The 24,401-nt window shown below is 41.6% G+C and overlaps 1 protein-coding gene across 1 annotated transcript in view; it reads left to right on the forward strand.

The window, feature by feature from the left end:
- The window catches only part of LOC135241719 (carbohydrate sulfotransferase 8-like), a 122,041-nt gene extending 100,903 nt beyond the window's left edge, over positions 1-21,138 (forward strand). Inside the window, exons 3-4 of the mRNA XM_064312326.1 lie at positions 15,839-15,879; positions 17,150-21,138. Of these exons, the coding sequence (XP_064168396.1) occupies positions 15,839-15,879; positions 17,150-18,250 (1,142 nt within the window). The 3' untranslated portion in view covers positions 18,251-21,138. The remainder of the gene's footprint in view (positions 1-15,838; positions 15,880-17,149) is intronic.
- Positions 21,139-24,401: the final 3,263 nt, after the last annotated feature.

Below are 24,401 nucleotides of genomic sequence, written 5' to 3' on the forward strand. Positions count from 1 at the left end.
CAGGTTAAAGAAAGGTTGGGACATTGGTTCTTTTTTGATTTTGGACGAGCCAAAAATTTTGCATATACTAGTATAGGTACTTATGACCATAACAAGATATGGAATATATACATATTTTTTCAGGTATAACATTTTTTTTTAAGGCCTCAAATATATTTTTTAGCATTTGTACTATGGAATTCACAGTCTTGACTTAGTTTTTCCACAATTTTAAATGAGTAATCACGTGTTTTCAAGAGTTCCTGTGGCTTCAATTACGTTTTAGGGCTCAACTTAGGGTTAGGGTTAGGAAAACGATAAGTCTGAGGGTCGAGGCAAGTTTACGGCTGCGTTCAGCAGGTTAATGGAATTGACCACAATTCTGTCATGTTCATTATTGTGGTGAGCATTTATCGTTGCTCTTACAGTAAGTGTTTATCTTTATCAGAAAGGCTATAGCAGTGTGTGCAAACAGATGGTGTTTTGAATTCTCTCTAATAGATGGCTCCATCTATCACATCTACTCATAGCATATGCGTACATATTGTTCTCCTCTCCACGTAGAAGTGAGACTCGCATAAATTCCTGTTTGTATGACACATCGGAAATGTTACCGACTCCCTCCACTTATAAATAAAAATGTTAGAAAATCCCTTTATTTTGTCAGCCCTTTAGAATAACTGATTAATGGGCACAGTCTAGGTTTTACTCGTTTCACTCACGTTATTCTACTTTTGTCACTTAATCACGCATTCTTAACCTGCTGATACTGCTAACTGAGCCAGAGCGGCTAATCGGACATACATCACCACAACTGATCACTTCTGTAAAGCTGATTTATACAGAAAGGAAAATAAATTAATGTTCACAGTCGACTTCCAAATTTTTAACTCCTTCCTTAAAAGAGTTTGGAGCAGCAGATCAGTGTGGTAGGAGAAGCTCTGATCTCTATAACACTTACTCTTTCTGCCATTCTTCAATGCATCTTTGTGCATTTTTTCAGTTTCTCAAAAACATTCATACATTACGATAATGTAATGTTAATTGACTTCTAGTGGAACAAATGCCAGTGTGGAAAAGTTGTCTAATTAAAAATTTGTTTTGGACGGAAAGCTGCAAAACCTTTTGACTGGAGTTGTTTTCCTGTACAGTGTACATAGAACTACCCCCAAACACAGAGTAAAGGACCCTCCACCTTAATGAAGGGATTATCCCCCCCAAAAAAACTCAACCCCCACGTGGTGAAATACTAATCCCGGGCATAGTGAGATAAATGATCCCCTGCATGGTGAGGGATTAACCCCCAGCATAACAGGAAAATGTCAGAGGCAAAGGGTTTCACTAGTACACTGTGCCAGATAAGCAGCAAACACTGCTATCAGATTCACACCGATAAACCCCAGTGTCAGGCTCCTGCTGATGACGGTAGGAGGACTGCTGTGGCACACACAGAGTCTAGTTTCATGCGCGACGTGCCCAGCATTGGTCACCAGATCAGTTCCTCAGTTAAGGCTTCTTTCAGCCCGACTCCAACACTCCCAGAACTCCAACAGCATCAATACACAGCTGACCTACCCTGCAAGCATGAATTCAGAGGCAAAAGGCAATGCTGGCAGGGATTTTTATTCCTTGGAGATATTTATATTTTTTGTAAATGTAACACAACTTGAGTTTTTTTTGTCAACCAGAATTTATTCTAATTTAGATGTCTCTCTCATATCGCTTTACTTTTGAAAGGACATTAGGTATGTTTTGACTCAAAACAAAAATAAGAAAATCACAATCCTCTTTCCTTGCCTACATTATAACTTAACATAAATAGGTATGTAAATTTAGAGATTATTTTATCATATTATAGAAATATATTAACATTTTATTAACATTTATATTATAATATGGTCCCAAATATTAATGGTCCCAGTTGTTAATGTTTTCACAGTTGACAAAAATCCACCGTGTCATTCTAAGGGTTTCCACACGAAAGGAAATGTGAACAAATTACAGGGAATTGCAAACAGTGTGAATTTACAGTTCATTATACATCCTGAGCCCCAGGGTAGAAAGACATCAGGGAGAGCAGAAAAGCGGGAAATGCAGTGATTGGCTAGAACTGTACAGGCTTCTGTCGACTCAGAATGACTTTGCTCATCATCTGCAGTTCACAAAGACTCTCATAACATTCTGTACCATGATACCTTTTTCCAAAGGGGAACTGCATAGGAGATTTAACTCAAATCTAGACTTTTTCCCCTCTGCTCTGTTCTCAAATTGAATTTCCCTGCTGTCTGCATTTTTAAAAAGTCTATAGGACTTCTATACTTATGCTGAGAATAAAATCAGAGTGGCTGAATGTAAAATTTTCACAAATTGATTCCTTGCAAATTGGTACGTCACTGATTCAATTCAGTCACATCATTGATTCAACGCACAGTGTCCGCCACAGTGTATACAGTACAGCAATAAATCATCCTTTCCAGGATTCATTTGTAATTAAGGTCAATTAGCAGCTGAGGTCCCTCCTTTAATCATTAGTGGCAGCAGAGTTTTTAGGCTCACTATGAAGGGAGGAGACCCACTGGACCAACATTGAGTGCACCGTTGAGGTGAGCTTATGCAAGGCACAATAATTAGCTTACAGAATGTTCTGTCTCGTTTTATTTAGCAAGGGCAAATGTTTATTTCCCCCCGTGTTACAGACAGGGCTCATATCTCAGTAAGACAGGCCGTGCATGTTAATCAGGTTTGCTGGGCTGACACATACAGACTCCATACAAGGCAGGTCTCATGGACATCCCTGATGCATACATACTAAAATGTGACATACTGAAAATAGACTTTGGACCAAAACTGATATTGAGAAGAACTGTCAACTCTTTAACTACATGATCTTTCTATCTCTCCTTTGCAATAGAAATTGCACATTCAGCAAATTTATTTCACATCAAGGGTGTAATTTACAACCCCCCAACCCCCACCAATATTACAAAATGAGCCAAAATATTAATATAGCACAATGATGAGAAAAATAATTTCATATAATAAAGATGGGGATTTCATGTTGTGATTTGGATATACTGATCAGTAGTCTGAAGTACAGTATTTTCCCCATAGAATTAACTAGACATTATAATGTCACAGCTGTTCTTTTAAATAATTTTTTTCCAGGGCGTCATGCCCCCAGACTGCGCTATAGGGCTGAAGTTCTCAAGGTCTATGCATGTCAACCCCACCGATATTTAAACTAAAGTTGCACCCTTGTTTCAGATCCATATGAATAATCACTCATATCTGTGTATACCATCCACAAAGGCCAGGAGGCTGGCTGCAGAGTCACCCGAGAGGCAGAAGTCCACATAAACATTTCCTTTCTAAATCAAGGTCCTGTTTTTATGATCCGTGGCAATCATCCCAAGGCGTAAATTCAGAAGTAGAGGGGAAAAAATGTAATTTCCTTCCTTTCTGCAGATGTGCCCCACAGAGCAAATCTGGCACTCTTGTGGCACTGCAGCTAGGTGAGGCGAGTTAATGGCATAAACAACTGCATTAATTAGCCAATGAATTACTGAGTAACAACAAAAACCAGCACGTCCCCTGGGCTTTCCGGGACCAGGGAGGGCCACCGATGAATTACTCTCCTGCAGAATTAACAACCCTGCAGCTGGAGTAGGAATATTAATGTGAATTCCTGCAGGCCCCCCTGTTTCTTTATGGCCCTACCTCTGCTATTCACTTGTTAATTAGCTCAATTCTCAATTCGACATTTTGCGATCGGATTATTAATGTTGACACATAAACTTTTGAGAGACTGGAAATTCAAAGTGGTACTTCCTGTCGATTTGATTGCTTCTCATAAAGTTGAGTTTTTGAATTTAATTCAAGACTTGGACAGCCCCCTGTCACAAATTATACATCTTGTAAATGATAAAGTTTGTTTTTTCACTTGAGAAAGAAAGTTTAGCTCAGCCAGAGGGACTGCCTGCCACAATATTTGAGCTCTAATTTTTAATCAAAAAATCCTTTTTTTTGCCATTTGCCATTTCTCCCCAATTTAGTCGTTATACCAATTCCCCGTGTGTATCACGGTCCTGGTCAATGTCTCTGTCAGTCTGGGGAGGGTGTAGACTGCCATATGCCTTCTCCGATACATGTGGAGTCGCTAGCCGCTTCTTCTCACCTGACAGAGGAGTTTTACTGGGAGAGCGTAACGCGTGCGGAGGTTCACGCTATCTCCCCCAGATCCCCTCCTTGCTGAACAGGTGCCCCAGCCAACCAGTAGGAGTCGCTAATGCAACGATCAGGAGTCATACCCTCACCGGCTTCCCACCTGTGAACACTGCCAACTGTGAATGTCTGACCAAGCGGGAAGTACCACTGCCGGGGATTGAACCCGGGTCTCTGCGGTGGTAGGCGAGTGCTTATATCTCTACACTACCCAGACGGCCTAGAAAATCTTTATTTTGATCACATATGGCCCCAGATGTTTCGCCAGGACTGAGAAGATATAGGCCCATCTATCTCTTTAGCGTTCAGACAGATAACACCTGTCAGTTCAGGATCTCTGCTCTCATATGATGGAGCTCACAAATATTTACCTGACAAACAGCAGGTTGCTGTTTAGTTATGGCCAGAGGATGGAGGGACGGCCTTCTATTAATATTCTAATCTTTACACCCCCCCGACCCAGGAAAGACATGTAGCGCAATATTATTTCAGGAATACAGTGAAGCATGTCATTTATTCATTACCTCCGTAGCTTCTGCCATATATCTGCGGGAGCGAGGAGGTGCTGAGGTGGCAGGCCTAATACGGCGTTAAGTGGTCGCCATTAATATTTCCTTCCTGTCACTTAGGAGGAGCTTGACTGAGAGCCGCGCACACCCACGTGTCTGTCTTTAGCTGGTCACCTTCCGCGGGAGCGGCTAGCGCCTTCCGCGCTCTTATCTCGACCAGCTGCTGCGGAACGTCAGCGGGGACGTCAATCACCCCCCGTCGCCGGCGCCTCCGCCTATGATCTGACCTCCGGCCGGCTCGCTGTTAACTTTGGGGAGTGGCACCTGGGCAGACAGGTCCCCGCAGACAGATAAAGGAGAGATTAATGGTACAGTCGACATAACATGACATTTCCCCCACCAACCGCCTCAGAACCCCTTCTGACTCGTCTTCGCGGGAAGAGAGGCACTGAGAAGTAATAGGCTCTTATTTTTACGCAGGCATGACTGCAGGGTCAGGTTTTTTCTGCCAATGTTGAAATTTTGAAAAAATAAAAATAAAAAAAAAGCTCCCTCGCTATCGTACCGAATCTCACATCGCCAGTTGTTGTTCATGATAATGCAAACTTTCGACGCATTCATACATTATTAATTTGATGTGTGCAAAAGAACGAGCCGACGCTTTGCAGAGCAGGCAGCCTTCCGTGATGTACTTTGCAGCCCTTTTCTCTCAGACACGTACAAAAGCACTGTCAGGACTCCGCTGTCATCTCTCAGAGAAGAGAAGGCATTTCTCCTGAGGGAAATCTCATGCAGAAATACAGCTGGCCTTCTGACAAGCTCTCAGCTCCTACCCTGTCCCCGTATTGCGTCGGCCTGCAAGCTCCATTTCACTGCAAAAACAGCCATCAGCAAAGCCTGTTTTTTACGCAATATTGGGCCCGTCAGCTCCGAAAAGAAAAGAGATGTATTCTATTACCTCCCGGAGCCTTGAAATGGACTTGGTGGTGGCAAAAAAAAAAAAAGATATGACATTAAACACAGACCATACTGAATTAAAACCACAGTGCACAAGACAACGGCTCGAGGGTGGTCTCATGAAGGATGACGACGCATACAGTACCTGGCAGCAGTAAATAATGGCAAATCAATTGCTTGGACACACAATTTGTTTCTGCATAGCCGTGATCCAAGAGCATAACCCTGCCATTAAACATTCTTTTGTACAAATTATTACCCACTATTAAACGAAACACTTTTTCCGATGGCACTACTTACTGACCAGACAGCTGCTTTAATTGCATGTGTCACCTGGGCATTTGAAACATTTTCCTTTGCAAAAGGATTTCCTGTGTGACAGCAGGAGGGTGTGGCAGATGCTGTCATTCATATAAACATCTCCAGCCCCTTCAGCTGTGCTGTAATTACTTCCCATTTGACAGCCCACACCAAGTCCCCAGAACACAATTCCCCAGCATGCAGAGCTGAAGTTCCCCCTGCCATGCCTTTGTATTTTAGGCCGCTTGTCACTGATGTCAGTCTAATTCAATTGTCCTGAGCCATTTGCCACAGCTATTTGCCACAGCTATTAGCTATTAGCAGTTTCCAAAAGCCATTATAAAAAATGCCTTTATTCTTTTAAGCTGCCGCCCCCACAAACACCACTGAGCTAATGCATGCCCACGCCATGTCCGTGCCGCTAGCTTGGGCTCCACTAGTGTAGGTATGGAAACACGTGTGAAAAGGGACAATGTGGAAAACTGTGCCAGGAATGTGAGCATAAAGGAGAAGGCAGAGCACAAATGCTTTTTGATTCTCTAGGAAATGTTAGGGGCCTTTCCCACCTGCAGCTTGATTCAACTTCAAGTTCAATACTTTGCCATGTCAGCACAAACATTGATTGTAATTTGTCTTAGTGCAGCTCAGATTAAAAACTAAAAATGAACGACAATACTACATACCATATATAACACCAAAAATACCCAAACAGCATTCAATTCGGTTTGTTTTTGGTTTTCAAAAACAAAAACGGTGATATCAAGCATCATAACTATGATGCAAGTCAAACAAAAATGAGACAAGATGGTCAAACACAATTTGCTGTCAGTGAACTCAACATGTTTTGCAGTAGTCACTTAATGAAAACACCAAACGAGAAGCATACAGTTTTTCACAAAACATCATCTATCTTATCAATTACACTATCTGATATCTTCCGTTGTTGGTCAAGGGTGTGTGAACTTGCAGTTGCAGAGCATTTGCAATTATACGACATGAAAGCAATCAACTTGGACCACAGAGTCTGGGAATTGTATTAAGGAAATGAATGAAAGTACGATTGTATTTTTCCAGGTATGAAACATAAAGCACTAAATTGAACAAGCAGTGCCGATCATAAGGACATGCATCACTCCTCAATTTGTCTGTGCATTTTGTACTAAAATGTTTTCCTAAAGTACAATATGCCCATTTATCAGAGAAAAAAATAAATATTAGGAATTTGAGAGATCTGATTTAAGAGTATTCATTTAATATTGCTGCATTCAAGTTCTGTTTAAAACAAACACCATATTCTGCTCATTAGAAACAAGTTTTGACATGCTTCTAAAATGCTTTGTCCAACTGTACCCAGCAAAGTAAAAAAGGTTTTGCAATTCAGTCCTTACATGCTTTTTTCATTTATTTCAATGACCGCTAAACTATTGCATTTAGAGTGCATCTGGGCCATCTATTTTATAAAAAAACATAATTCATCTCTGAGCAGGCATCATTAAACCTGCAGTAGCCTTCAGGTTTATATTTTACCAAATCATACTTAGAGTCTCTAGCAGCTCATTCCTCCTATGCCTCAGATACTATTTGATTTTGACAAAAGGCCAGACGTCTTATTTGTTTCATTAACCTTCTTCCTCTATAAACAAGCTTTCTTTGAAATCTGTAATGCGCTTTGCCTAAGAGTAATCCTTCTGCGTCGCGGGTGGCAGATTCATTTTGTTCCAATTACCACACGTCCACACCAATCCATGTCAAATTATCAGCCGCGGAGCCGACAGGCACTGTCCCCGCCCCTGGCTGACGCTGAGGAAGGGGGAAAGCATTCTAATCATGAGAGGAAACAAAGGAACATTCTAAATTCTAAATCAAACAACTGAAACTTATGGAATGACGAGGAAGTGGATGTGGCTTGCAGGGAGGAATACGTGATACGGACGAGCAGAGCAGCGTATGGGTTTTGAGGTCATTACATTGTAAACTTTTTTTGCATCGCTCATTTTGCCTTGTGTTTATTGTTGGTGTGGCAGTAGATTTCCAGGCCGCGGGAAAACATAACGATGTAAATAAAGAAATAAATACAGAGGAAGAAAACAAGCGGGATTCACATCTTCAGATGACAGCGGTCTCTGGGGACTGGCAGACGGGCAGACGGGCCCTACCTGACGCACGTGCGAGCTCTCCGGCAGCGAGAGCCTCAGACAGCGAGACACCGCCGCGCGGCTCGCGAGCACCGCCGTCATTAGCGCATGCAGCCCTGGAGGAGCTGTGTAAATGTTGTTATGCTCTGATGAGCTGCTTGTCCCAGCAGTGGCAGGTTTGGAAAGGGGGTGGTGGTGGGGGGTGGGGGGGCAACTGAGCTAGGAGAGGAGGCCAGTGGGGGGTGAGGGGAGGGGAGGGGAGGGGAGGACTGTCAGAGCTGGTAGGGTGACATTATGGCTAGTGAGAGAAAGCACTGTATAGGGACATCATGCCCAGTATGGTTGGGGCAGGAGACTGGGGAAATGGCAGGAGGTGGGGGTGGGGGGGAGCCCTGCTATCAATGTTTTCTCAGTCTGCCAGCTGGGAGAGAGAGTTGTGTGAGCGCTCTGCTCCACGGGCAGCACGCTCGTTCTGTAAATACCCTGCCCTGCGCTTCAGCCTCACATCACGTTCACCTTCCGCCAAATTCATCAATGCATCTCCCAAGGTTTTGGCAAGTAATCGATCTGAACGATGCCCCTGGGTAGGTCACTCAGTCCGAGTACAATGCGCCTTTGGAGCCTTCCTCCCCGGCGCAGCCTGTGACTCAGACCTCCCTTTTTAATCCCCGCCACCTCGCCGAGTCCTTGAGAGGTGATCCGGGAGCTTGCCCGGGAGGCAGCCATTTTGAAAACAGCTGCGAGTCGGCGGCACCTGCCACACACTGGAGCTTTATCTTATCGCTTCTTAGATCTGAGGGTCAGGTTCCCTCTTGCTTTTCATGGATATCCAGCCGGCAGATGGAGTGAAAAAAAAAAAAACGCTCACTGCTCTGAGTTTGCAGGCAATGCGCGCAGCAGGTATTCGTTTAAGCATTGGGCAGATGTTTCAGTTTTCGCTCTATCCCCCAAACAGTGCTCAGACTTCAGAATTCTGCGTGCTGATGAGGGTAGTTACAAAGCAAATAGTAACAGTGGGGATGGACAAGGGTTAGGCCCCAGTAGGACCAATCCAGGAATCTCGCCTCAAGCAGTGGAGAGTACTGCAGCAGTACCTCACTGTCCTTGTTGTCTAAGACTCAGGCAATTTAACGAAATCACAGGCAGCATACAAATCTGGTGCGACGTGGATTCTGTCTAAATATGGGACATGAGGTTGCTGAGCAAAATGTCCTTTTTTTCTGAATTTCCAAAGTTGTGCTGTGACAGCAGTGGGTAGTTGACAAAGGTGCAAGCTCCCAGTCAGAGTGTTCCTCTCCATCTGGTGCATCCACCAATACAGGGAAGGCAGCCAGCCTGCGCTTTCCCCAGCCGATCTGTGTCCTAATATGCCTCCACTATGTCATACTGACCACACGAATATGGAAAACCATTTTTGTTTCTTCCATTACCACACTCATGAACAAGGAAGCAAACCGAGGAGAATCCCCACAGTGTTCTTACGGCAGGTCAGAAACACTCCTGCATTTCAATAAGACCAATTACAGCCTACTGTACCACTATTTCTGTCAAGATAATTCACTAAACTGGTGTGTGGCGGCTGACAGGTACATTTGTTTACAGATGCCTGATTTCAGAAGCTGCCAAGTCTCCTACTTTGGCATTTCATCACGCCCTCTCCCGCTCCCATCCTTCCCCCTGTCAGCTTGCCGTTTCCATGGTAATCAGTTTAAAGAAACAGTGAAGCATCTTTTGTTTTTTTATTCTTTGCTTTTGTTTTGTTTTGCTTCTTGACCTCATAGCCTGTTGGAAATTGATAAGCTCCAGTGACAAAATAAACGTCTGCATTTCCATCTGGGATATTTATTTATTTATTTATTTATTTATTTATTTTGTAATGCTGTACAATAAGATTCTATTGACTAACTTTAGTTAATGCATTTACAGACCTGAACAAATAATGAACTAATCTATTAACATTTATTCATGTTAACTAACCTATTAGCACAGGTGTAATGGGAGCTAGAGGTTGAGCAAGTAGGTTTCTTAGGTGTAAATAATGTGGTACTCATGCAAGTGAAAAATGTGTTCATATTAAGAAATACTAAAGAATTTCCTGTCAGTATATTATTTTATTTATTTAATTAGCACAAGAAATAAAAAGTATGAAAAATATAAATAACTATAAATGTGTTGTTATGGACATCAGGAGCTGTGCAAGGAAGACCAACGAACCCCTGAGGAGTTTATCGAGTGGCTCCCTTAACAAGACAGACATGGTGTCATGGATTGCACTGTAAATGTTACACAGTTCAGCTATGCAATAGTCAAATCAGTTATGAATTGAATGCCATTTGACTTTTCTCAAAAAAAGAATGATGGGGAGAAGGGTCAAAGTCATGAGAAAGCAGTTCATTAAAAACTTTAGCGCCTATGAAATGAATGAATGTTGTTCGTGTAAGAGGCAAGTGAAGCTGTCTCTAACATCTTGAGATTATTATTTCTTCTGAAGAAGCTATTGAACATGCGGGAAGCTGATTATGAATTGCTTTGAAGAGAAACCGTGCTGTGTGGAGAATGTTTACTTGATAAAAGTTGAGTATAGCTCATTTCTTACAGAGAGGTTGTGAATGAGCTGTGTAGCCCACTTGTGATATGATTCAAATCCAACGTTTTTGAAGGAGATGGATATGGTGAAGTGTAGCATCATGAGGACTGGCCCAAATGATGTTGCAGTAATTCATGTAAGGGAAGTCCATAGAATAATACAACTTAACAAGTTGTTTTTTGTGTAACAAATTTGCTTAAAATGCCAGAATGTTGGGCAAATTTGGATGAAATCTTTTTTTATATGAGAATTCCAGCACAGTTTGTCATCAATTATTATGCCTAAGAATCTAGATTAAGGAAACTGAAATATTGTCGATCTTTACAGTACATCAACTTCTTTAGAATTTATTTCAATTTTCCTAGGATTAAACATTTTCTTTTACATACAAGATAATTTGTTAATTTTGAACCATTTAGAAAACTTGTATAGTTCATAATTTACAATTGTGATAATATACTGGAGATCACAGTGAAAAAAGAATACACTTGTGTCATCTGCAAACAAAATTTAACAGGATATCTGAAAACTTAATAAATCATTTATATATATAAGAATAAAAGTGGCCCAAGGGTACAGCCTTGGGGAACTCCACATTTTATATCGAGTTGGGGGGAGTTAATTCTATTAAATGTAATATATTGTTTCCTGTTCTTCAACTGACTAATCATAGTAATGAGGGATCCATAGATTTTAATTTTAGCAAAAGTATGTAATCGTCAACTGTATATTTTCTATCCTTTCTAACTTCAATCAATGGATCTCAATCAATGGATTAGTAAACTAGACAGATAATGTAGCCGTTTTCTACAATCTTCCAGACCTACTGCTGCCAGAGGTGGCAAGGTGACAGCAAGGAGAGGGAGAGGGAGAGAAAGGAGGTGAGTGACAGGCAGGGGGAAAGTGAGCTAATTTCAGTACGCTTCTTTCATGAGCATACAATAGCATACAATATGTTGTATTTTACACCTCTGAAGACCCATAAAATCATTTGGTTACCAAGAGTCCTTTGGAGGCTCCAAACAGCCTTTTTGGAAACCCACCTAGCTCAGAAAAAAACTATGCAGAAAACTTATTATTGGTGGTGTCATCAAATTTGAACAAGGATTTTTCCAGCGTTGCGTTCTTGTAGCTGTGTCTGGTCAGCTTAGAAACACAATGGGGGTACAGCTACAAGAATCTGTACACACTCAAAAAATATTTTAGATGACAAAAAACATGCGCTTGACATTTTTGCTTTGTTTCAGCAATATTTAGAGCAAGACTCCTGGAAAAAACTCGCAAGGGTTACCTTTCAGTAGAGATCAGGATTATGCCTGTAGTCATAAGGTTTCAAGAATCGTAACCATTGAATTTTGGATATGTCATTTTCGGGCTCGTGTTAAAAATGGTGGTGCTACGGAAGGGGTTAATACACCTTGTTTTTTATTCACGGTCTTCTCCAGAGACAAGCGAGATATTATTTGACAGGTTCAAAGGGAGTCAGCCTTCTTCTTTCAAGCGCTTTTTTTCATTTTTGGTGCGGATGCACAGAATTATAAAGTGCCCAACAAACACAGATACTGTACCTCCCATTGAAATATCTACAAATAACGACCCTGTGATGGAGCTGCTTGCTTAAAGTACGTTGAATCCGTTCAAATGTAAGGCAATGTTTTTTCAGTGGTAATAGAAAAATCCAACATCTGTCTGGACTGCATCGACATCCATTCCAGATCTATTCCTTCTGCTGTCTAATTAATGAAATGTATTAGGCTTTAAGTTCTCAATGTGCCTGGTCCAATTTGTGAAATTCTACCGAGGTCAATAGTCATATGCACAAAAATGTGTTCCATCTATGCAATATGTGTCATTAATATGGGTTATTAGTAAGGCATAATCCAGAACCTTCTCCTACATCCTGACAGACATAAACATTATTTTAAATACGGCAGATATCGTACTGTAATTCACACAGAGGGGGACATTTCACATTTAATTTTGCATTTCCTTACAAGAAACGAGCCCTCTTTATAAAGCTATTAGCTAATATTACAAGCAACTGGACATAATATTGTGTAAAAAAAAAAGAAAAAAGTAAAGCATTTCTCGGTGATCTGAACATATTCGAACCACAGGCTACTGCACTGCAGGCGCTACAGTCAATCCAGTATTGCCTCTCATCTCATTAACCAGCAGCGAAGGAAGTTTCATTAGGAAACTCTCCTTTGTTCACTTTTCCATCTGAAGCATCAACAAGAGACAGATTAAAAAGCTGTACCTCTGCTCTCAGGTGTTTTTCATTTCTGTCGCAGGTACAGGGCCAGGCTGAATTTGCTCGAGTTCTGTCTGGACGGAGGGAGGGGGCGGACTGGTGGTAATGCACATATCTTTGGGGAAATGGTCTGAAAACAGCTCAGGTCTCAGGTCTGTCAGATAAGTGCCTAACGAAGGGAATAACTGCCTTAGTGCTGTCCATAGTGGCGGCAGAATGGTGGAGCAGACCATCATTATCCAGTGCTTTTCTCCAGTGCTCTCTGGGTAAGAATTGCCGTTTAACAAAAGTTCTCCCAGAACGCAAAGACATGATCCGTCCTTTTAACGAGCTCGTTACTCCTTACTTTGTCCTGCTGTCCTGCTGCCCTGCTTGGTTTTTTGCAGTGTGCGTGTGTATGTGCATGTGTGTGTGGGTGTAGATGTGTGTGTGTGAGTGTTTGTGCGTGTGCGTGGGGGGGTGGGGGGGGTAACATATTGATGTTGCGTCTACTGGAAAGCCGCATTAGGAGTAATAAGATTTTGGCAAGATTGTAATGGGTGCAGGAATGATACAGGTCTGTGTGTCCTTAGATTGCCTTGCACATCAACACCACGGCTCCCAACTGAAAATTCACATGAGCCTCCTAAGACATTGAAAAGTCAAGGGCTATTACTGGAAAATGGAACATCTTCATCTAAAATGCAGTGGAAAATCCTCTGTCTAAAATGCAGTGGAAAAACACCAAAAGACACAGCTTAGGATGACTTTAAAATGGCACATTGTCATCAGTATGTAGTTTAGAGGTTGTAGTTTTTTTTGGAGGCATTTTGGAGGAGAGGAGATTTTGTGCCCTTATTTATTGGCAAAAGTACTTCTGACTCAATGTTCTGATCAGAAATCTAAGTTCGGACAGTTTCTCTTTCCTACTCTACAAGGGCTAAGTCAACAGAGTAAACACTTGTGAAGAGCTAGAAATTTAAACTAAACAACAACAAATATTGATTTTATGTATTCTCCATCAAAGGTGCAAGTATTAAATGAACCAGGAGTACAACCAGGTACAAAACTCCAAATCCATTTCATATCAACTCAGAGCATACTCCCAGCTGGAAGCAACAGAACTATGGATTATATTGAAACAGGGAAATGTGTAAACACTCAGTTGAAAGGCATTTTGATTTGTTGAAATCTACCTGGGATACTTCCTTCCTTCCTAATGGCGTAAGAGGCCTTCTGTAAGTTATTCATTTTTTATGGGATACAGGGGTCTGTCTAGGGTGTTCACACACGGAAGCTGAGATCAGGTATTATTGAAGGTGAAGGTGAGCCATCTCCCTCATTGCTGCCATTAGGGGGCATTACCACTGACGCTGGTTAAAGTGGTGATGTGTAGGGAGACTGGCAGCTGCTCTGGCATGTCCTCACAGCCCACATGGATTTAGTGCCACGTCTCCTAAAACAAACCACTTAGACCTGAATGTCCAGGCCACAAAGAGGCTGAACACACAGGAGACCAGGCTCATGGTGGCCATACATCCCAAGTTAGATGTCAATCACCATAAAAAGAAACAAAGTAGAAGAAGAAGAGATCAGGCACAGAAGCCCGTTTCACCAGAGCTGTGACCAGCAGAACATGCAGGATGCGGTTCGTCCTGGAAGCAGCACTTAGTGGGAGGCAATTACTCACTCTGATCTTTCGATAAATAGCTTGATGGGAGTGCGGATCAATGCGCTACATGTAACTCGATGAGTGGCAATGAGCTAATGGCCACTGATCTGTACTGCCAGATTGCGTACAGAAAATTCTGTGTCAGTGGGTTAATTCATAATTCAGCTTTTTGTTCTGTGATCTGCATCACTGCCATTTCCTTTGGAAGAATTGTGAATGTCTGCCGATAATTTTGCTTTAATGCATCCTTCTGTGCATAATCTGTGCACATTACTTTTAATAGAACCTGAATTAATTGAGTTTGGAATTGATCCTGATTTAATTTCAGTACTCAGAGATGGAGAGACATTCTTCTTCACACATGCACTGTACCCTCGCATGCAGACACACCCAAACACTGGTATCTGTATACAAATTTGTAACGAAGATATTTCCACCTGGGCTTCAGGCCACTCTGTCTGCTAATTGATTAAATAGTGGCTAACAGTAAATAAAATCTACACTAATAACAAAACTACCGTTTGGTGTGCCTAACAGCATTGCAGGTCATGTGGTAGGAAATGACATCACATCCCTCTGTTCTCTCCCCGCCAAATGTGCCTTTTCAGATGCCCCCGGTGCCAAAGCTTAAATATGACATGGCCCTCCTGATTTCATCAGTTTGTGGTGAGAGCGGTGCTCTGGATCTCCTGCCCCTCTCTGCAGGTTTTTATCACTTCCCCAGCCAGATTGGAAGTGACAGGCCATTCAGGCTGAGGTGTTTCACAATTCTCATCACCGCCGGGGTGGGTGTACGGGGAGCTGTCGGCCTGATTACGCATTAGCAGGACTGACCACCTCGGGGCAGCGGCTGTCCGGCAGAAGACAACATAACCCAGCAGGCTTAAAGGGATAAGCCAACCTGTCTGGAGCTCGCTTCCCTGGATAAAGCCATCCCGTGCTGCTCTCTGCGCTGCCCTCTTGATTATATTACTTGTCTGATTAATCAAATTACTAACATTACATGAAAAATTGATTTTGGCCCAAAAGGGAGTATGGGTATATTATCAAATTCGACTCCCCCTTGACACTTCAGATTACATAGTCATCAGTGCATTGGGCCGTGCCTAATTAGAAAGTCACTTTCGTGAATGGAGTAAATCTGAAGTTGCCGCTCTGAGAGTTTGGAAGACTCAATCACGTAAACACGTTTATGGATCATGCTCATCTGTCACAAGAGCACTGATTTTACCTTCATTTCCCCAGGTGTGAAGTTCAGAGTGACTCCCAGGCAGACGATGATGAAGGTGAGTGGCAGTGCTGTCTATCACTGACACAGCCTGTGTAAGGAAAGATTGTTTCATAGCAATCACCCTGGAAACAGTCAGATCTCTGCTGAGTATAATATCCTTGGAGGTTTGAAATAGAACATGTTGCGGTAACTTACTATATGGCAAAACCTGATTTTTCAAGTTCCTCTCTGTATTATGAACAGCGATGCCATCTGGAATGATAGAAGAGTAAAAGGAGGACTGAAATTGCCATGCCTGGCCTATGCCTGGAGATTTTAATATGTGCTGTGCACATCTGCTGTGCTGGCTGAACTGAACCGACTTCCCACTAGGAATTGGTCAGAGAAAGTTCAAAGGATGCCTTCTTCCCTCCAGGAAACACTAGACATCAGAAGGTTGCTATGACACTAAGCATTGGTTGAACAGTGCGGTAATGCACACTGTACTGCTGCATGCAACCCTATCAGAACTTTTAATTAAAATCATTATTAGAAAGTGTGAAACCACCATTTCCAAGTAGCACTCAGCTGATTTTCATTTAACAATTCTCATTAAAATCAAGCCACAGAGACATCAGTGAAAAAATGCACAACACCAATCCTAAAAAAATACTTTCTTTACATTATTATTTTCAGCTTTGCCTAAAATTAAACATCTAGGATGATCTTTACAGTGTGAAGAATACAGGTTAAAGACCCTTATTATATATACCTTTACCAAGCCTGAACGTATTACCCATTAACAAGAGTCTGTATTGTAAAACTTAAAACACAGGGACGGTCAGTGTTCTGTGAAAGTTATATGGTGCCATCTGCTGGTGTATATGTGTACCATGTTGCAGTGTTGCCTTAGCCTCTTGAAATATCAAATGCAATATGACTATTGATGCTGGTGATCTTTGACATTTTCACTAGTGTTCCTTTGACAAGAACATGCAGTAAAATAAACGGGAAGTTTTTCCTGTGAAAGTAAATATAAAATCAAAGAGGTCTTACAGCTCCTGAGAAATGGTAAAATGCAATTACTGAGAAATGCAGAGATTTATGTTAATAGCTTGTTACATAAAATCCCAGTTTATAAAAGGCCAATATAAATAACTTGAATTTTGGAAATAAATATTACCTAATGCAGCTACATAAATCTTCCCTGACTTCCTTTTTATATCTCAATGTCATTAACAGCCGAATGTTTTTCCAAAGACAATGCTACATAGACATAGTGAACGAAAGCCTTTTCCTTGAATGTGTCCGTGTGTTACGGCTGACAGCTGTCCTGTGCTTTACAGGGCCTGTGCACTCGTACTGAAGAGGGTGCGAGGGGTGACCCCGGCCCAGGAGGGAGGCCAGGTGGGGACGGGCTCACCAGTCCCATCCCCCCCATGCAGTTCCCCGCTTTCGAGTGGGCGCAGCAGTCTGGCGCCCCCGGCTCCCGGGAACTGGACCTGGGCGGCCCGCGCGTCACCAAGAGGCACAGGAAGCTGCTGCTGAAGAACACGCCCGCCGCCCGCGCCCACAACAACTCCTCCTCCGCCGGCCCGCCCAAGAGCAGCTGGGCGCGGCTGTCCCTGATCCAGGAGGCCCGCAAGCGACTGGTCCGGGAGGTGTGCGCCAAGTACAAGAGCAGCAGCAAGCGGACGGTCACGCCCCACCACGTCTCACGCATCTTCGTGGAGGACGAGTACAAGCTGCTGTACTGCGAGGTGCCCAAGGCGGGCTGCTCCAACTGGAAGAGGGTTCTGATGGTGCTGGGGGGCGTGGCCTCCTCCACCCGCGAGATCAAGCACGACGCTGTGCACTACGGCAACCACCTCAAGCGGCTGGACGGCTTCGACCACCGCGGCATCGCCCAGCGGCTGGAGTCCTACACCAAAGTTCTGTTTGTGCGGGAGCCCTTCCAGCGGCTGGTCTCCGCCTTCCGGGACAAGTTCGAGAACCCCAACACCTACTACCACCCGGTCTTCGGGAAGCCCATCATCTCCAAATACCGTGCCAACGCCTCGCAGGCCGCCCTCAGGACAGGCGCGGGCGTGACCTTCAAGGAGTTCATGCAGTACCTGCTGGACGTGCACCGGCCCGTGGGCATGGACATCCACTGGGAGCACGTCAACCAGCTGTGCAGCCCCTGCCTGCTGGACTACGACTTCATCGGGAAGTTTGAGACCATAGAGGAGGAGGCCAACTTCCTCCTGCAAAGGACCGGCGCTCCCCGAAACCTCACCTTCCCCAGCTTCAAAGACAGGCACCCCCAGGCAGAGCGCACCTCCGCTCGCATCACCCAGCAGTACTTTGCACAGCTCAACGCCTCTGAGAGGCAGCGGGCCTATGACTTCTACTACATGGACTACCTTATGTTTAACTACTCCAAGCCTTTCAAAGACCTGTACTGAGGACTGAGCGAGGCTGAAAGTTTAGAGTGAAAAAATGGGTGTTTTTATTTAGCTCGGCAGTGAAACAAAATTACGGAAGCTATCCAGAAACAACCCCCGGGTTTCACCTTGAATAAAACATGCAAAATGTAATTAGAGCACCTCTGTGCTGTTTACAGATTCAAAAAGACTTTCTGAGCAGAAGCAAAGGGACAGAAATGGAAGATAACCCTGTTTCACAAACTTAAAAAAGCATTTGTACATCAACCTGAAATTCATTACAAACCAAATATTTAAATATTTAACTTCTCAGTAGTCTATCCCCTACAAAGTAATACATGCACTCAATATAATTTTATATTAAATCCAACATATATGGAATATATTTCAAAACATTTCATAAACTTTGCAATAAATCTTTCAAGATATGCATAAAGTTACCTAAATAAAATAATAGCATAAATATAATTTCATACATAATGTAGAAAAATATTCCTTAAATTCTGGATTTTGTGTCTTCAAATAAGTTACACTGTTTGCAATCAATGCTTGATTTTAAATTTAAAAATTGATTTTAAAAATCACACCCTACATAGATAGGCTAAGGTAAGACTTGGAACTGTTACTGATACTGAACAGAGCACTTCCTAGCTGATCACTGCTGTACACCATAGACAGGTGAATCCCTGTATGCATCAGTTATTATGTACACTATTATAATTAAGTATTATAGAGTCATAAATCCCATATTTTAAATTGCAACATTATATATAAATATATATTTGATTTTATAAGTGCAGTACTTGTATAATGGTATTTTGAATAATCAAAGCTTTTTTCCAGGATTATTTTATTCCTGAAGTCATTGGGCATTCTGTTGCACACATTAACTTGGCACCACATGCCTGGCATTGTAAGACTTGATTTCACAGACCTGTTAGTTAATATTGGGTGAGGAGATGGACCACTTCCAATCACTGCATTAGTATTAGGCATATACATTTGTACAGAAAGGGTGCAGTGCACTGACTGAGATAATGTTCTGCCTGCCCAAACACCCTGCTCAAATAAACCACTACGCGCATCACAGCCAAGAACATCCGCAATGAAAGCAGACGTCAGGCTAACAGCAAACCTGCTACGACACCCAGTCATCTGTAATGCTCACCGGTGATGATGATCGAGTAACAATGAACAGAAAAAAAACAGTTGTGCACTGTGTTATCAACTTTATCACACAAAACCTCATGAGGGAACACTGCTAAATAACACACAATGTACGGTAGAGGTGTGCAGTCCAAGATCAGTGTGTTCTGAAAAGTACTGGACTGACTCTACTTCTTCTGTGGTGTACACAAGCAGTATCTGCTTAGCATGTAAATAATACATTTAGTTTTTTTTTCTGGGGGGGGGGGCGGAATTGGAAGTGTGGCGTATCTGGTTTGCAGTCAGAAGGCTGTAGATTTTATTTCTGGGCGAAACATTCTGCCATTGTACAATTGAGCAAGGTGCTTCAGTAAATATCCAGCTTCTTAAATGGGTAATCAAATATGTCAAATATGAGATATGCTTATTGCCCAGAATTCAGGCATCTGTCAAGTCAATATACACTATGAAATGAAATCATAACCTCATCCAACTCAAACTCATCACACTCTTGAGTAGGAGGGATCTACCACTAAGGGAACTTCTATCAATGACAGCCTCTTCCAAAACAGAATAGAGGGGAAGAGAAACCAAAACAATGAAAGAGGTGACAGGTGCCTCTTTTCACTGTGTGGCAGATAGACCCAAAGACAGCTTCTAGTCCTTTCTGTCAGTCAATGGTAAAAAAAAATAAAAAAATTTAAAAAAAGAAGAAGAATACTTATAATGCAAAGATACTTATAGTGTCACTTCAGTGTTGATATATTTTAACAAATGGGTAGAGAAAAACAGTATGTCAAACAAATTATGAATTACGGGGGAAGTGATATTAAAGTATGTTTATGTGGTGCATTGACTTTGCAGTACATGGATCATCTGTTTGTTGTTCTGATGGTTTAAATGTTCTGACTGTTGGTTGTACCTCTGGCTCAGTGATATGGAATATGGTGAGTGACACCTAACCTGAGAGTAGCCCTGCAGGCTCAGACCCTTGTGGTTATTGGGTAATATACATTGTATGGGTCTATGCTACAATACAGATATATTACAATGTAAACTGTAACCAGTGAATGTATAACTGTTTTAATGTCAGTGCACAAGTGTACAAAAACCTGATCTCAAACCTATTGCCTTATTTTACACTGCCAATTAGCAGGTATAATTAAATGCAACAGTACTGGGACAGTTGTGTCAATTTGGATGTTTGTTCCTCTGTACTAATCAAATTTGTATTGTTGGTTTTTTGAAAACATTGAACTATATAATAGCAATGCTTTCAATGTGTTAAGTCTCCATATTTCAAGCCAGCATAAGTACTGGGACAATGTTTTTGACTAATGTAATGACTTGCATGGTCAATATTTCATTGCATTCCCCTTACATTTGATGACTGCCTCCAGACTGTGAGAGATTTCTCCACACTTTCAACTCTCCATCACTCTGGCAAAGGTTTATCTTAGCAGTTACTCAAGTTGACAATTTAGTAAGCTCTTCTAATCATTTTGCCATCAATACCTTGGAATAGGGGGACTTGAGTCATTGAATGGCATTGTTGTAAAAGTTCAATGCCTGTTTTTAAAAATAAAAAAACATGAAATAAATGCAGAGATTTCCTCATTGATGTGAAAATACAAATTTGATTAGTACAGATGGAAAAACAACAAATTTTATATAACTGTCCCAATACGTTTGCATCAGGAAGACATTTATCAGGTGGTTGAATTATTCCGCTGATTGTCTATAAATAAATGTTTTCAATTGTCTTTATCGTTTGTCTTTGTATTTTGTTGTGTATCATATAAACTGATCAGAGGATCAGAGTTGTCTTATTACAACATATTCTGCATCTGAAATGTATTTTAAGCATTAATACACAATCAGTATCAATGTGTGTACTGTGTAGCAAGCACACCTGTCCATCTGCCAGGTAGTATGACATTTCAAGAAACATTACAAAAGAAAACTGAACTATGTTAGAAACTAGGAATGTTGATATATAAAATATATATCAACATATATAAACTGTGGTGGTGGTAAGTATACTTGAAAAACCCTCGGTGTGGTCATGTGCTTTCCCCAAGGGCCAATGATTCAATTTGTGCTTGGTACATCCATCTTTTTCCTTAACTTTGTGGTTCATTTTAAAATATTTATTAACTTTGACCAGAAACTGTGTAGAGAAAAGTGTGTAGTAAAAAGACAAAGGCAGAACACTACAGAACACTGTTAGATCATACAGTGGTGCATTACATTGCAATGTTTGTCAAGTTTAGACAAACATTGCAATAATGAACAATTCTAAATATTCTTTCATGGAAGATTTGGATACAGATTTAAATGGCACAATAAAATTGGAGGAATTTCAGAATATTACACATCATTAGAAAAACGCACAATAACATTACAAATACTTTTTTGCAAATACATACAGTACAACCTGAAATGTGTCAAATAATGCACTTGACTATGTTGCTCACAAAGCCACAATATTGCAGTTCAAGTATAAGCACACTTATAGTTCAGTGAGATCACACATTGAAGGTTGAACATGAGCAAATCTTTCAGGCAGTAATATTTCAACTAACATGCTATTTATCAAAATATGTGATGGCATAAACTGTGTAGCTGTAATATTTTTCTTCCAAAAAACAGTTGTCATATTGGATGCTTAAAAGTGTCAGACATTATCAGCACCAACGAGAAATAAATATTAGAAGAGTATTGATACAGGTGGGTTTGTTTACTTCAGTCAGGTTGAAAAATGATGTATGCTAAATAGTATACAAATTTACATATTTTCATAGTGGCCCCCAGGCGCCCACAATGCAAGTCTTCAGCTTTGATTTATAAATCTAAGGAAATGACATTTTTTCAGTGCTTATGTAACATAATTAACTGTTTGCTGAAACACAAAATCATTTTCATTTGTCACTGAATCTTAAAGAAAAAGATCATTTTGGTCAGATTAAACAGGTCTTGGTGATAACAGTAAAAATATAGTATTTTCTAAAATATTTCTTGAATGGTAAATGTGGTCATGATTATTTTAAATTATATGCACAAATTATGAATGTCAGTATCAATATATTTCTTTGGAATTATTCCACTGTTTTACACAAGGTGAAAACAGTGGGATATGGAATATGCTAAAAACAAATACTATAGATGTAATTACACCTTCTGGCATGTCTTTAAAGGTTTGACAACCAATTACAGCTTTATTAATAGCCTCTTAGAGCAGAAAAAATAGCTACATCTCCAATGGATGAAGTAAATTATAGGTGTACTTTATGGAAAACGCACAACACACAATCCTTTTTCATCACCCCCAAAAGTTGAAACTGTACTGTACAGTGGTGTAAAGAGATATGCCCACTAGATGGTAGTGTGTCACAATACTGTATTCACATCATGGATTTGTGAGGTAGAGACAGAAATCGAACTGAAATACTTGTCTGTCTGTATTCAAATTGTTTTCTACAATTTCAATATAGTAATGTGTGAGATATCAGATCATAAATTAACCATGAACATATTTAAATAATTATGTGAATATATGAAGCGTGACTTCTTTCTACATCCATTCATCTATTACCTATACCCGTTTAATCCTGGTCAGGGTCGTAGGGGGTGCTGGAGCCTATCCCAGCATGCATTGGATAAAAGGCAGGAATACACCCTGGACAGGTTGGCAATCTATTGCAGAGCACACACACCATTCACTCACACGCTCATACCTATGGGCAATTTAGAGTCTCTAATTAGCCTACCTGCATGTCTTTGAACTGCAGGAGGAAACCAAAGTACCCGGAGGAAACCCCCGCGGACACGGGGATAACATGCAAACTCCACACAGAAAGGCCCAGGCTGGGATTCAAACTCAGAACCTTCTTTCTGTGAGGCACCACCATGCAGCCCCACATTGATTTAGCACATTTATATTTTGATTTAGTACATTAAGACTGCAGGTGGAAAGATTGTTAAGTATATGGTCTGGATTGCACTGATGCCATCTAGACAGAATGCCAACAAAGCCTTAAAATAAAACTGAAGCTAGATACCGGTATAATGAAACCAGGTTATATGAAGACATATTTTGACTGATTAAACAATAGTAAGATTCTGGCAGATATCCCACTCTGACCCTCTGCCCCTTTCTGGGGTTGCATCCCTTTCTTCACTTTCCATGTCAGGGAACCTGGTTTAAGGTATAAGGAAACCAGAACAAAAGTACTTTGAATTCCTTGTGCTTTCAAAGCTATCCATCTGGCTTTGTGAAGGAGGAGAGTGACAGAGTGGTACCTGACAGGGTGAACACCTGGCCTGCAACAACTGCTGATGAGAGAGAGAGGGAGAGAGGGAGAAAGAGAGAGAAAGAGAGAGAGAGGGAGAGAGGGAGAGAGGGAGATAGGGAGAAAGAGAGAGAGAGAGAGATATAGAGAGAGAGAGATATCTGATCAGCTGCAAAGCCTGATGGGCAATCACACAAGGAGACAATGGGCAGCCTGGGCCTATAACTTATAGTGACGTGCCCAGTGCCCCTGTACAATTACCCGACTGTGGGAAAGGCCTTCAGCAGAGTTCCCTCACAAGGATGGATGACCCTTTCTCCAAGGACTGAATTAATACTGAAAGCCAAGAGAATTGCTTTTGGGGCAACGTGTGTCTTAAGGAGCCAGCCAGACTTGGAGTTGTCTAAATGCCCCCACAGGGGCTCCTGGGCACCTCCACGGTGCACATAATTTGGGGGAACCAGGCCAATATATTCACAGAAAGCAGGAACTCTGATAGTAAGAAGATTTGTTCTGCGGCATGAGAAATGAGGCACAACACACAAATAAGCGTGGTCTGAATGAACACTGTATTTGAGTAAAAGGAGATATTGAGACATGAAAGAATGGAGCAAACTCTGTCGCTTTTTAGGTGTGTTCTTCATTTAATTATCAAAGTCCTTCATCTCCTTCTTCTAGTATCTGCTTCAATGAAGGATGCCTCTCTGACCATTTACTTGTGTTTTTCTAAAAAA

Source organism: Anguilla rostrata, chromosome 16 (assembly GCF_018555375.3).
Source record: "Anguilla rostrata isolate EN2019 chromosome 16, ASM1855537v3, whole genome shotgun sequence".
NCBI classification, from domain to species: domain Eukaryota; kingdom Metazoa; phylum Chordata; class Actinopteri; order Anguilliformes; family Anguillidae; genus Anguilla; species Anguilla rostrata.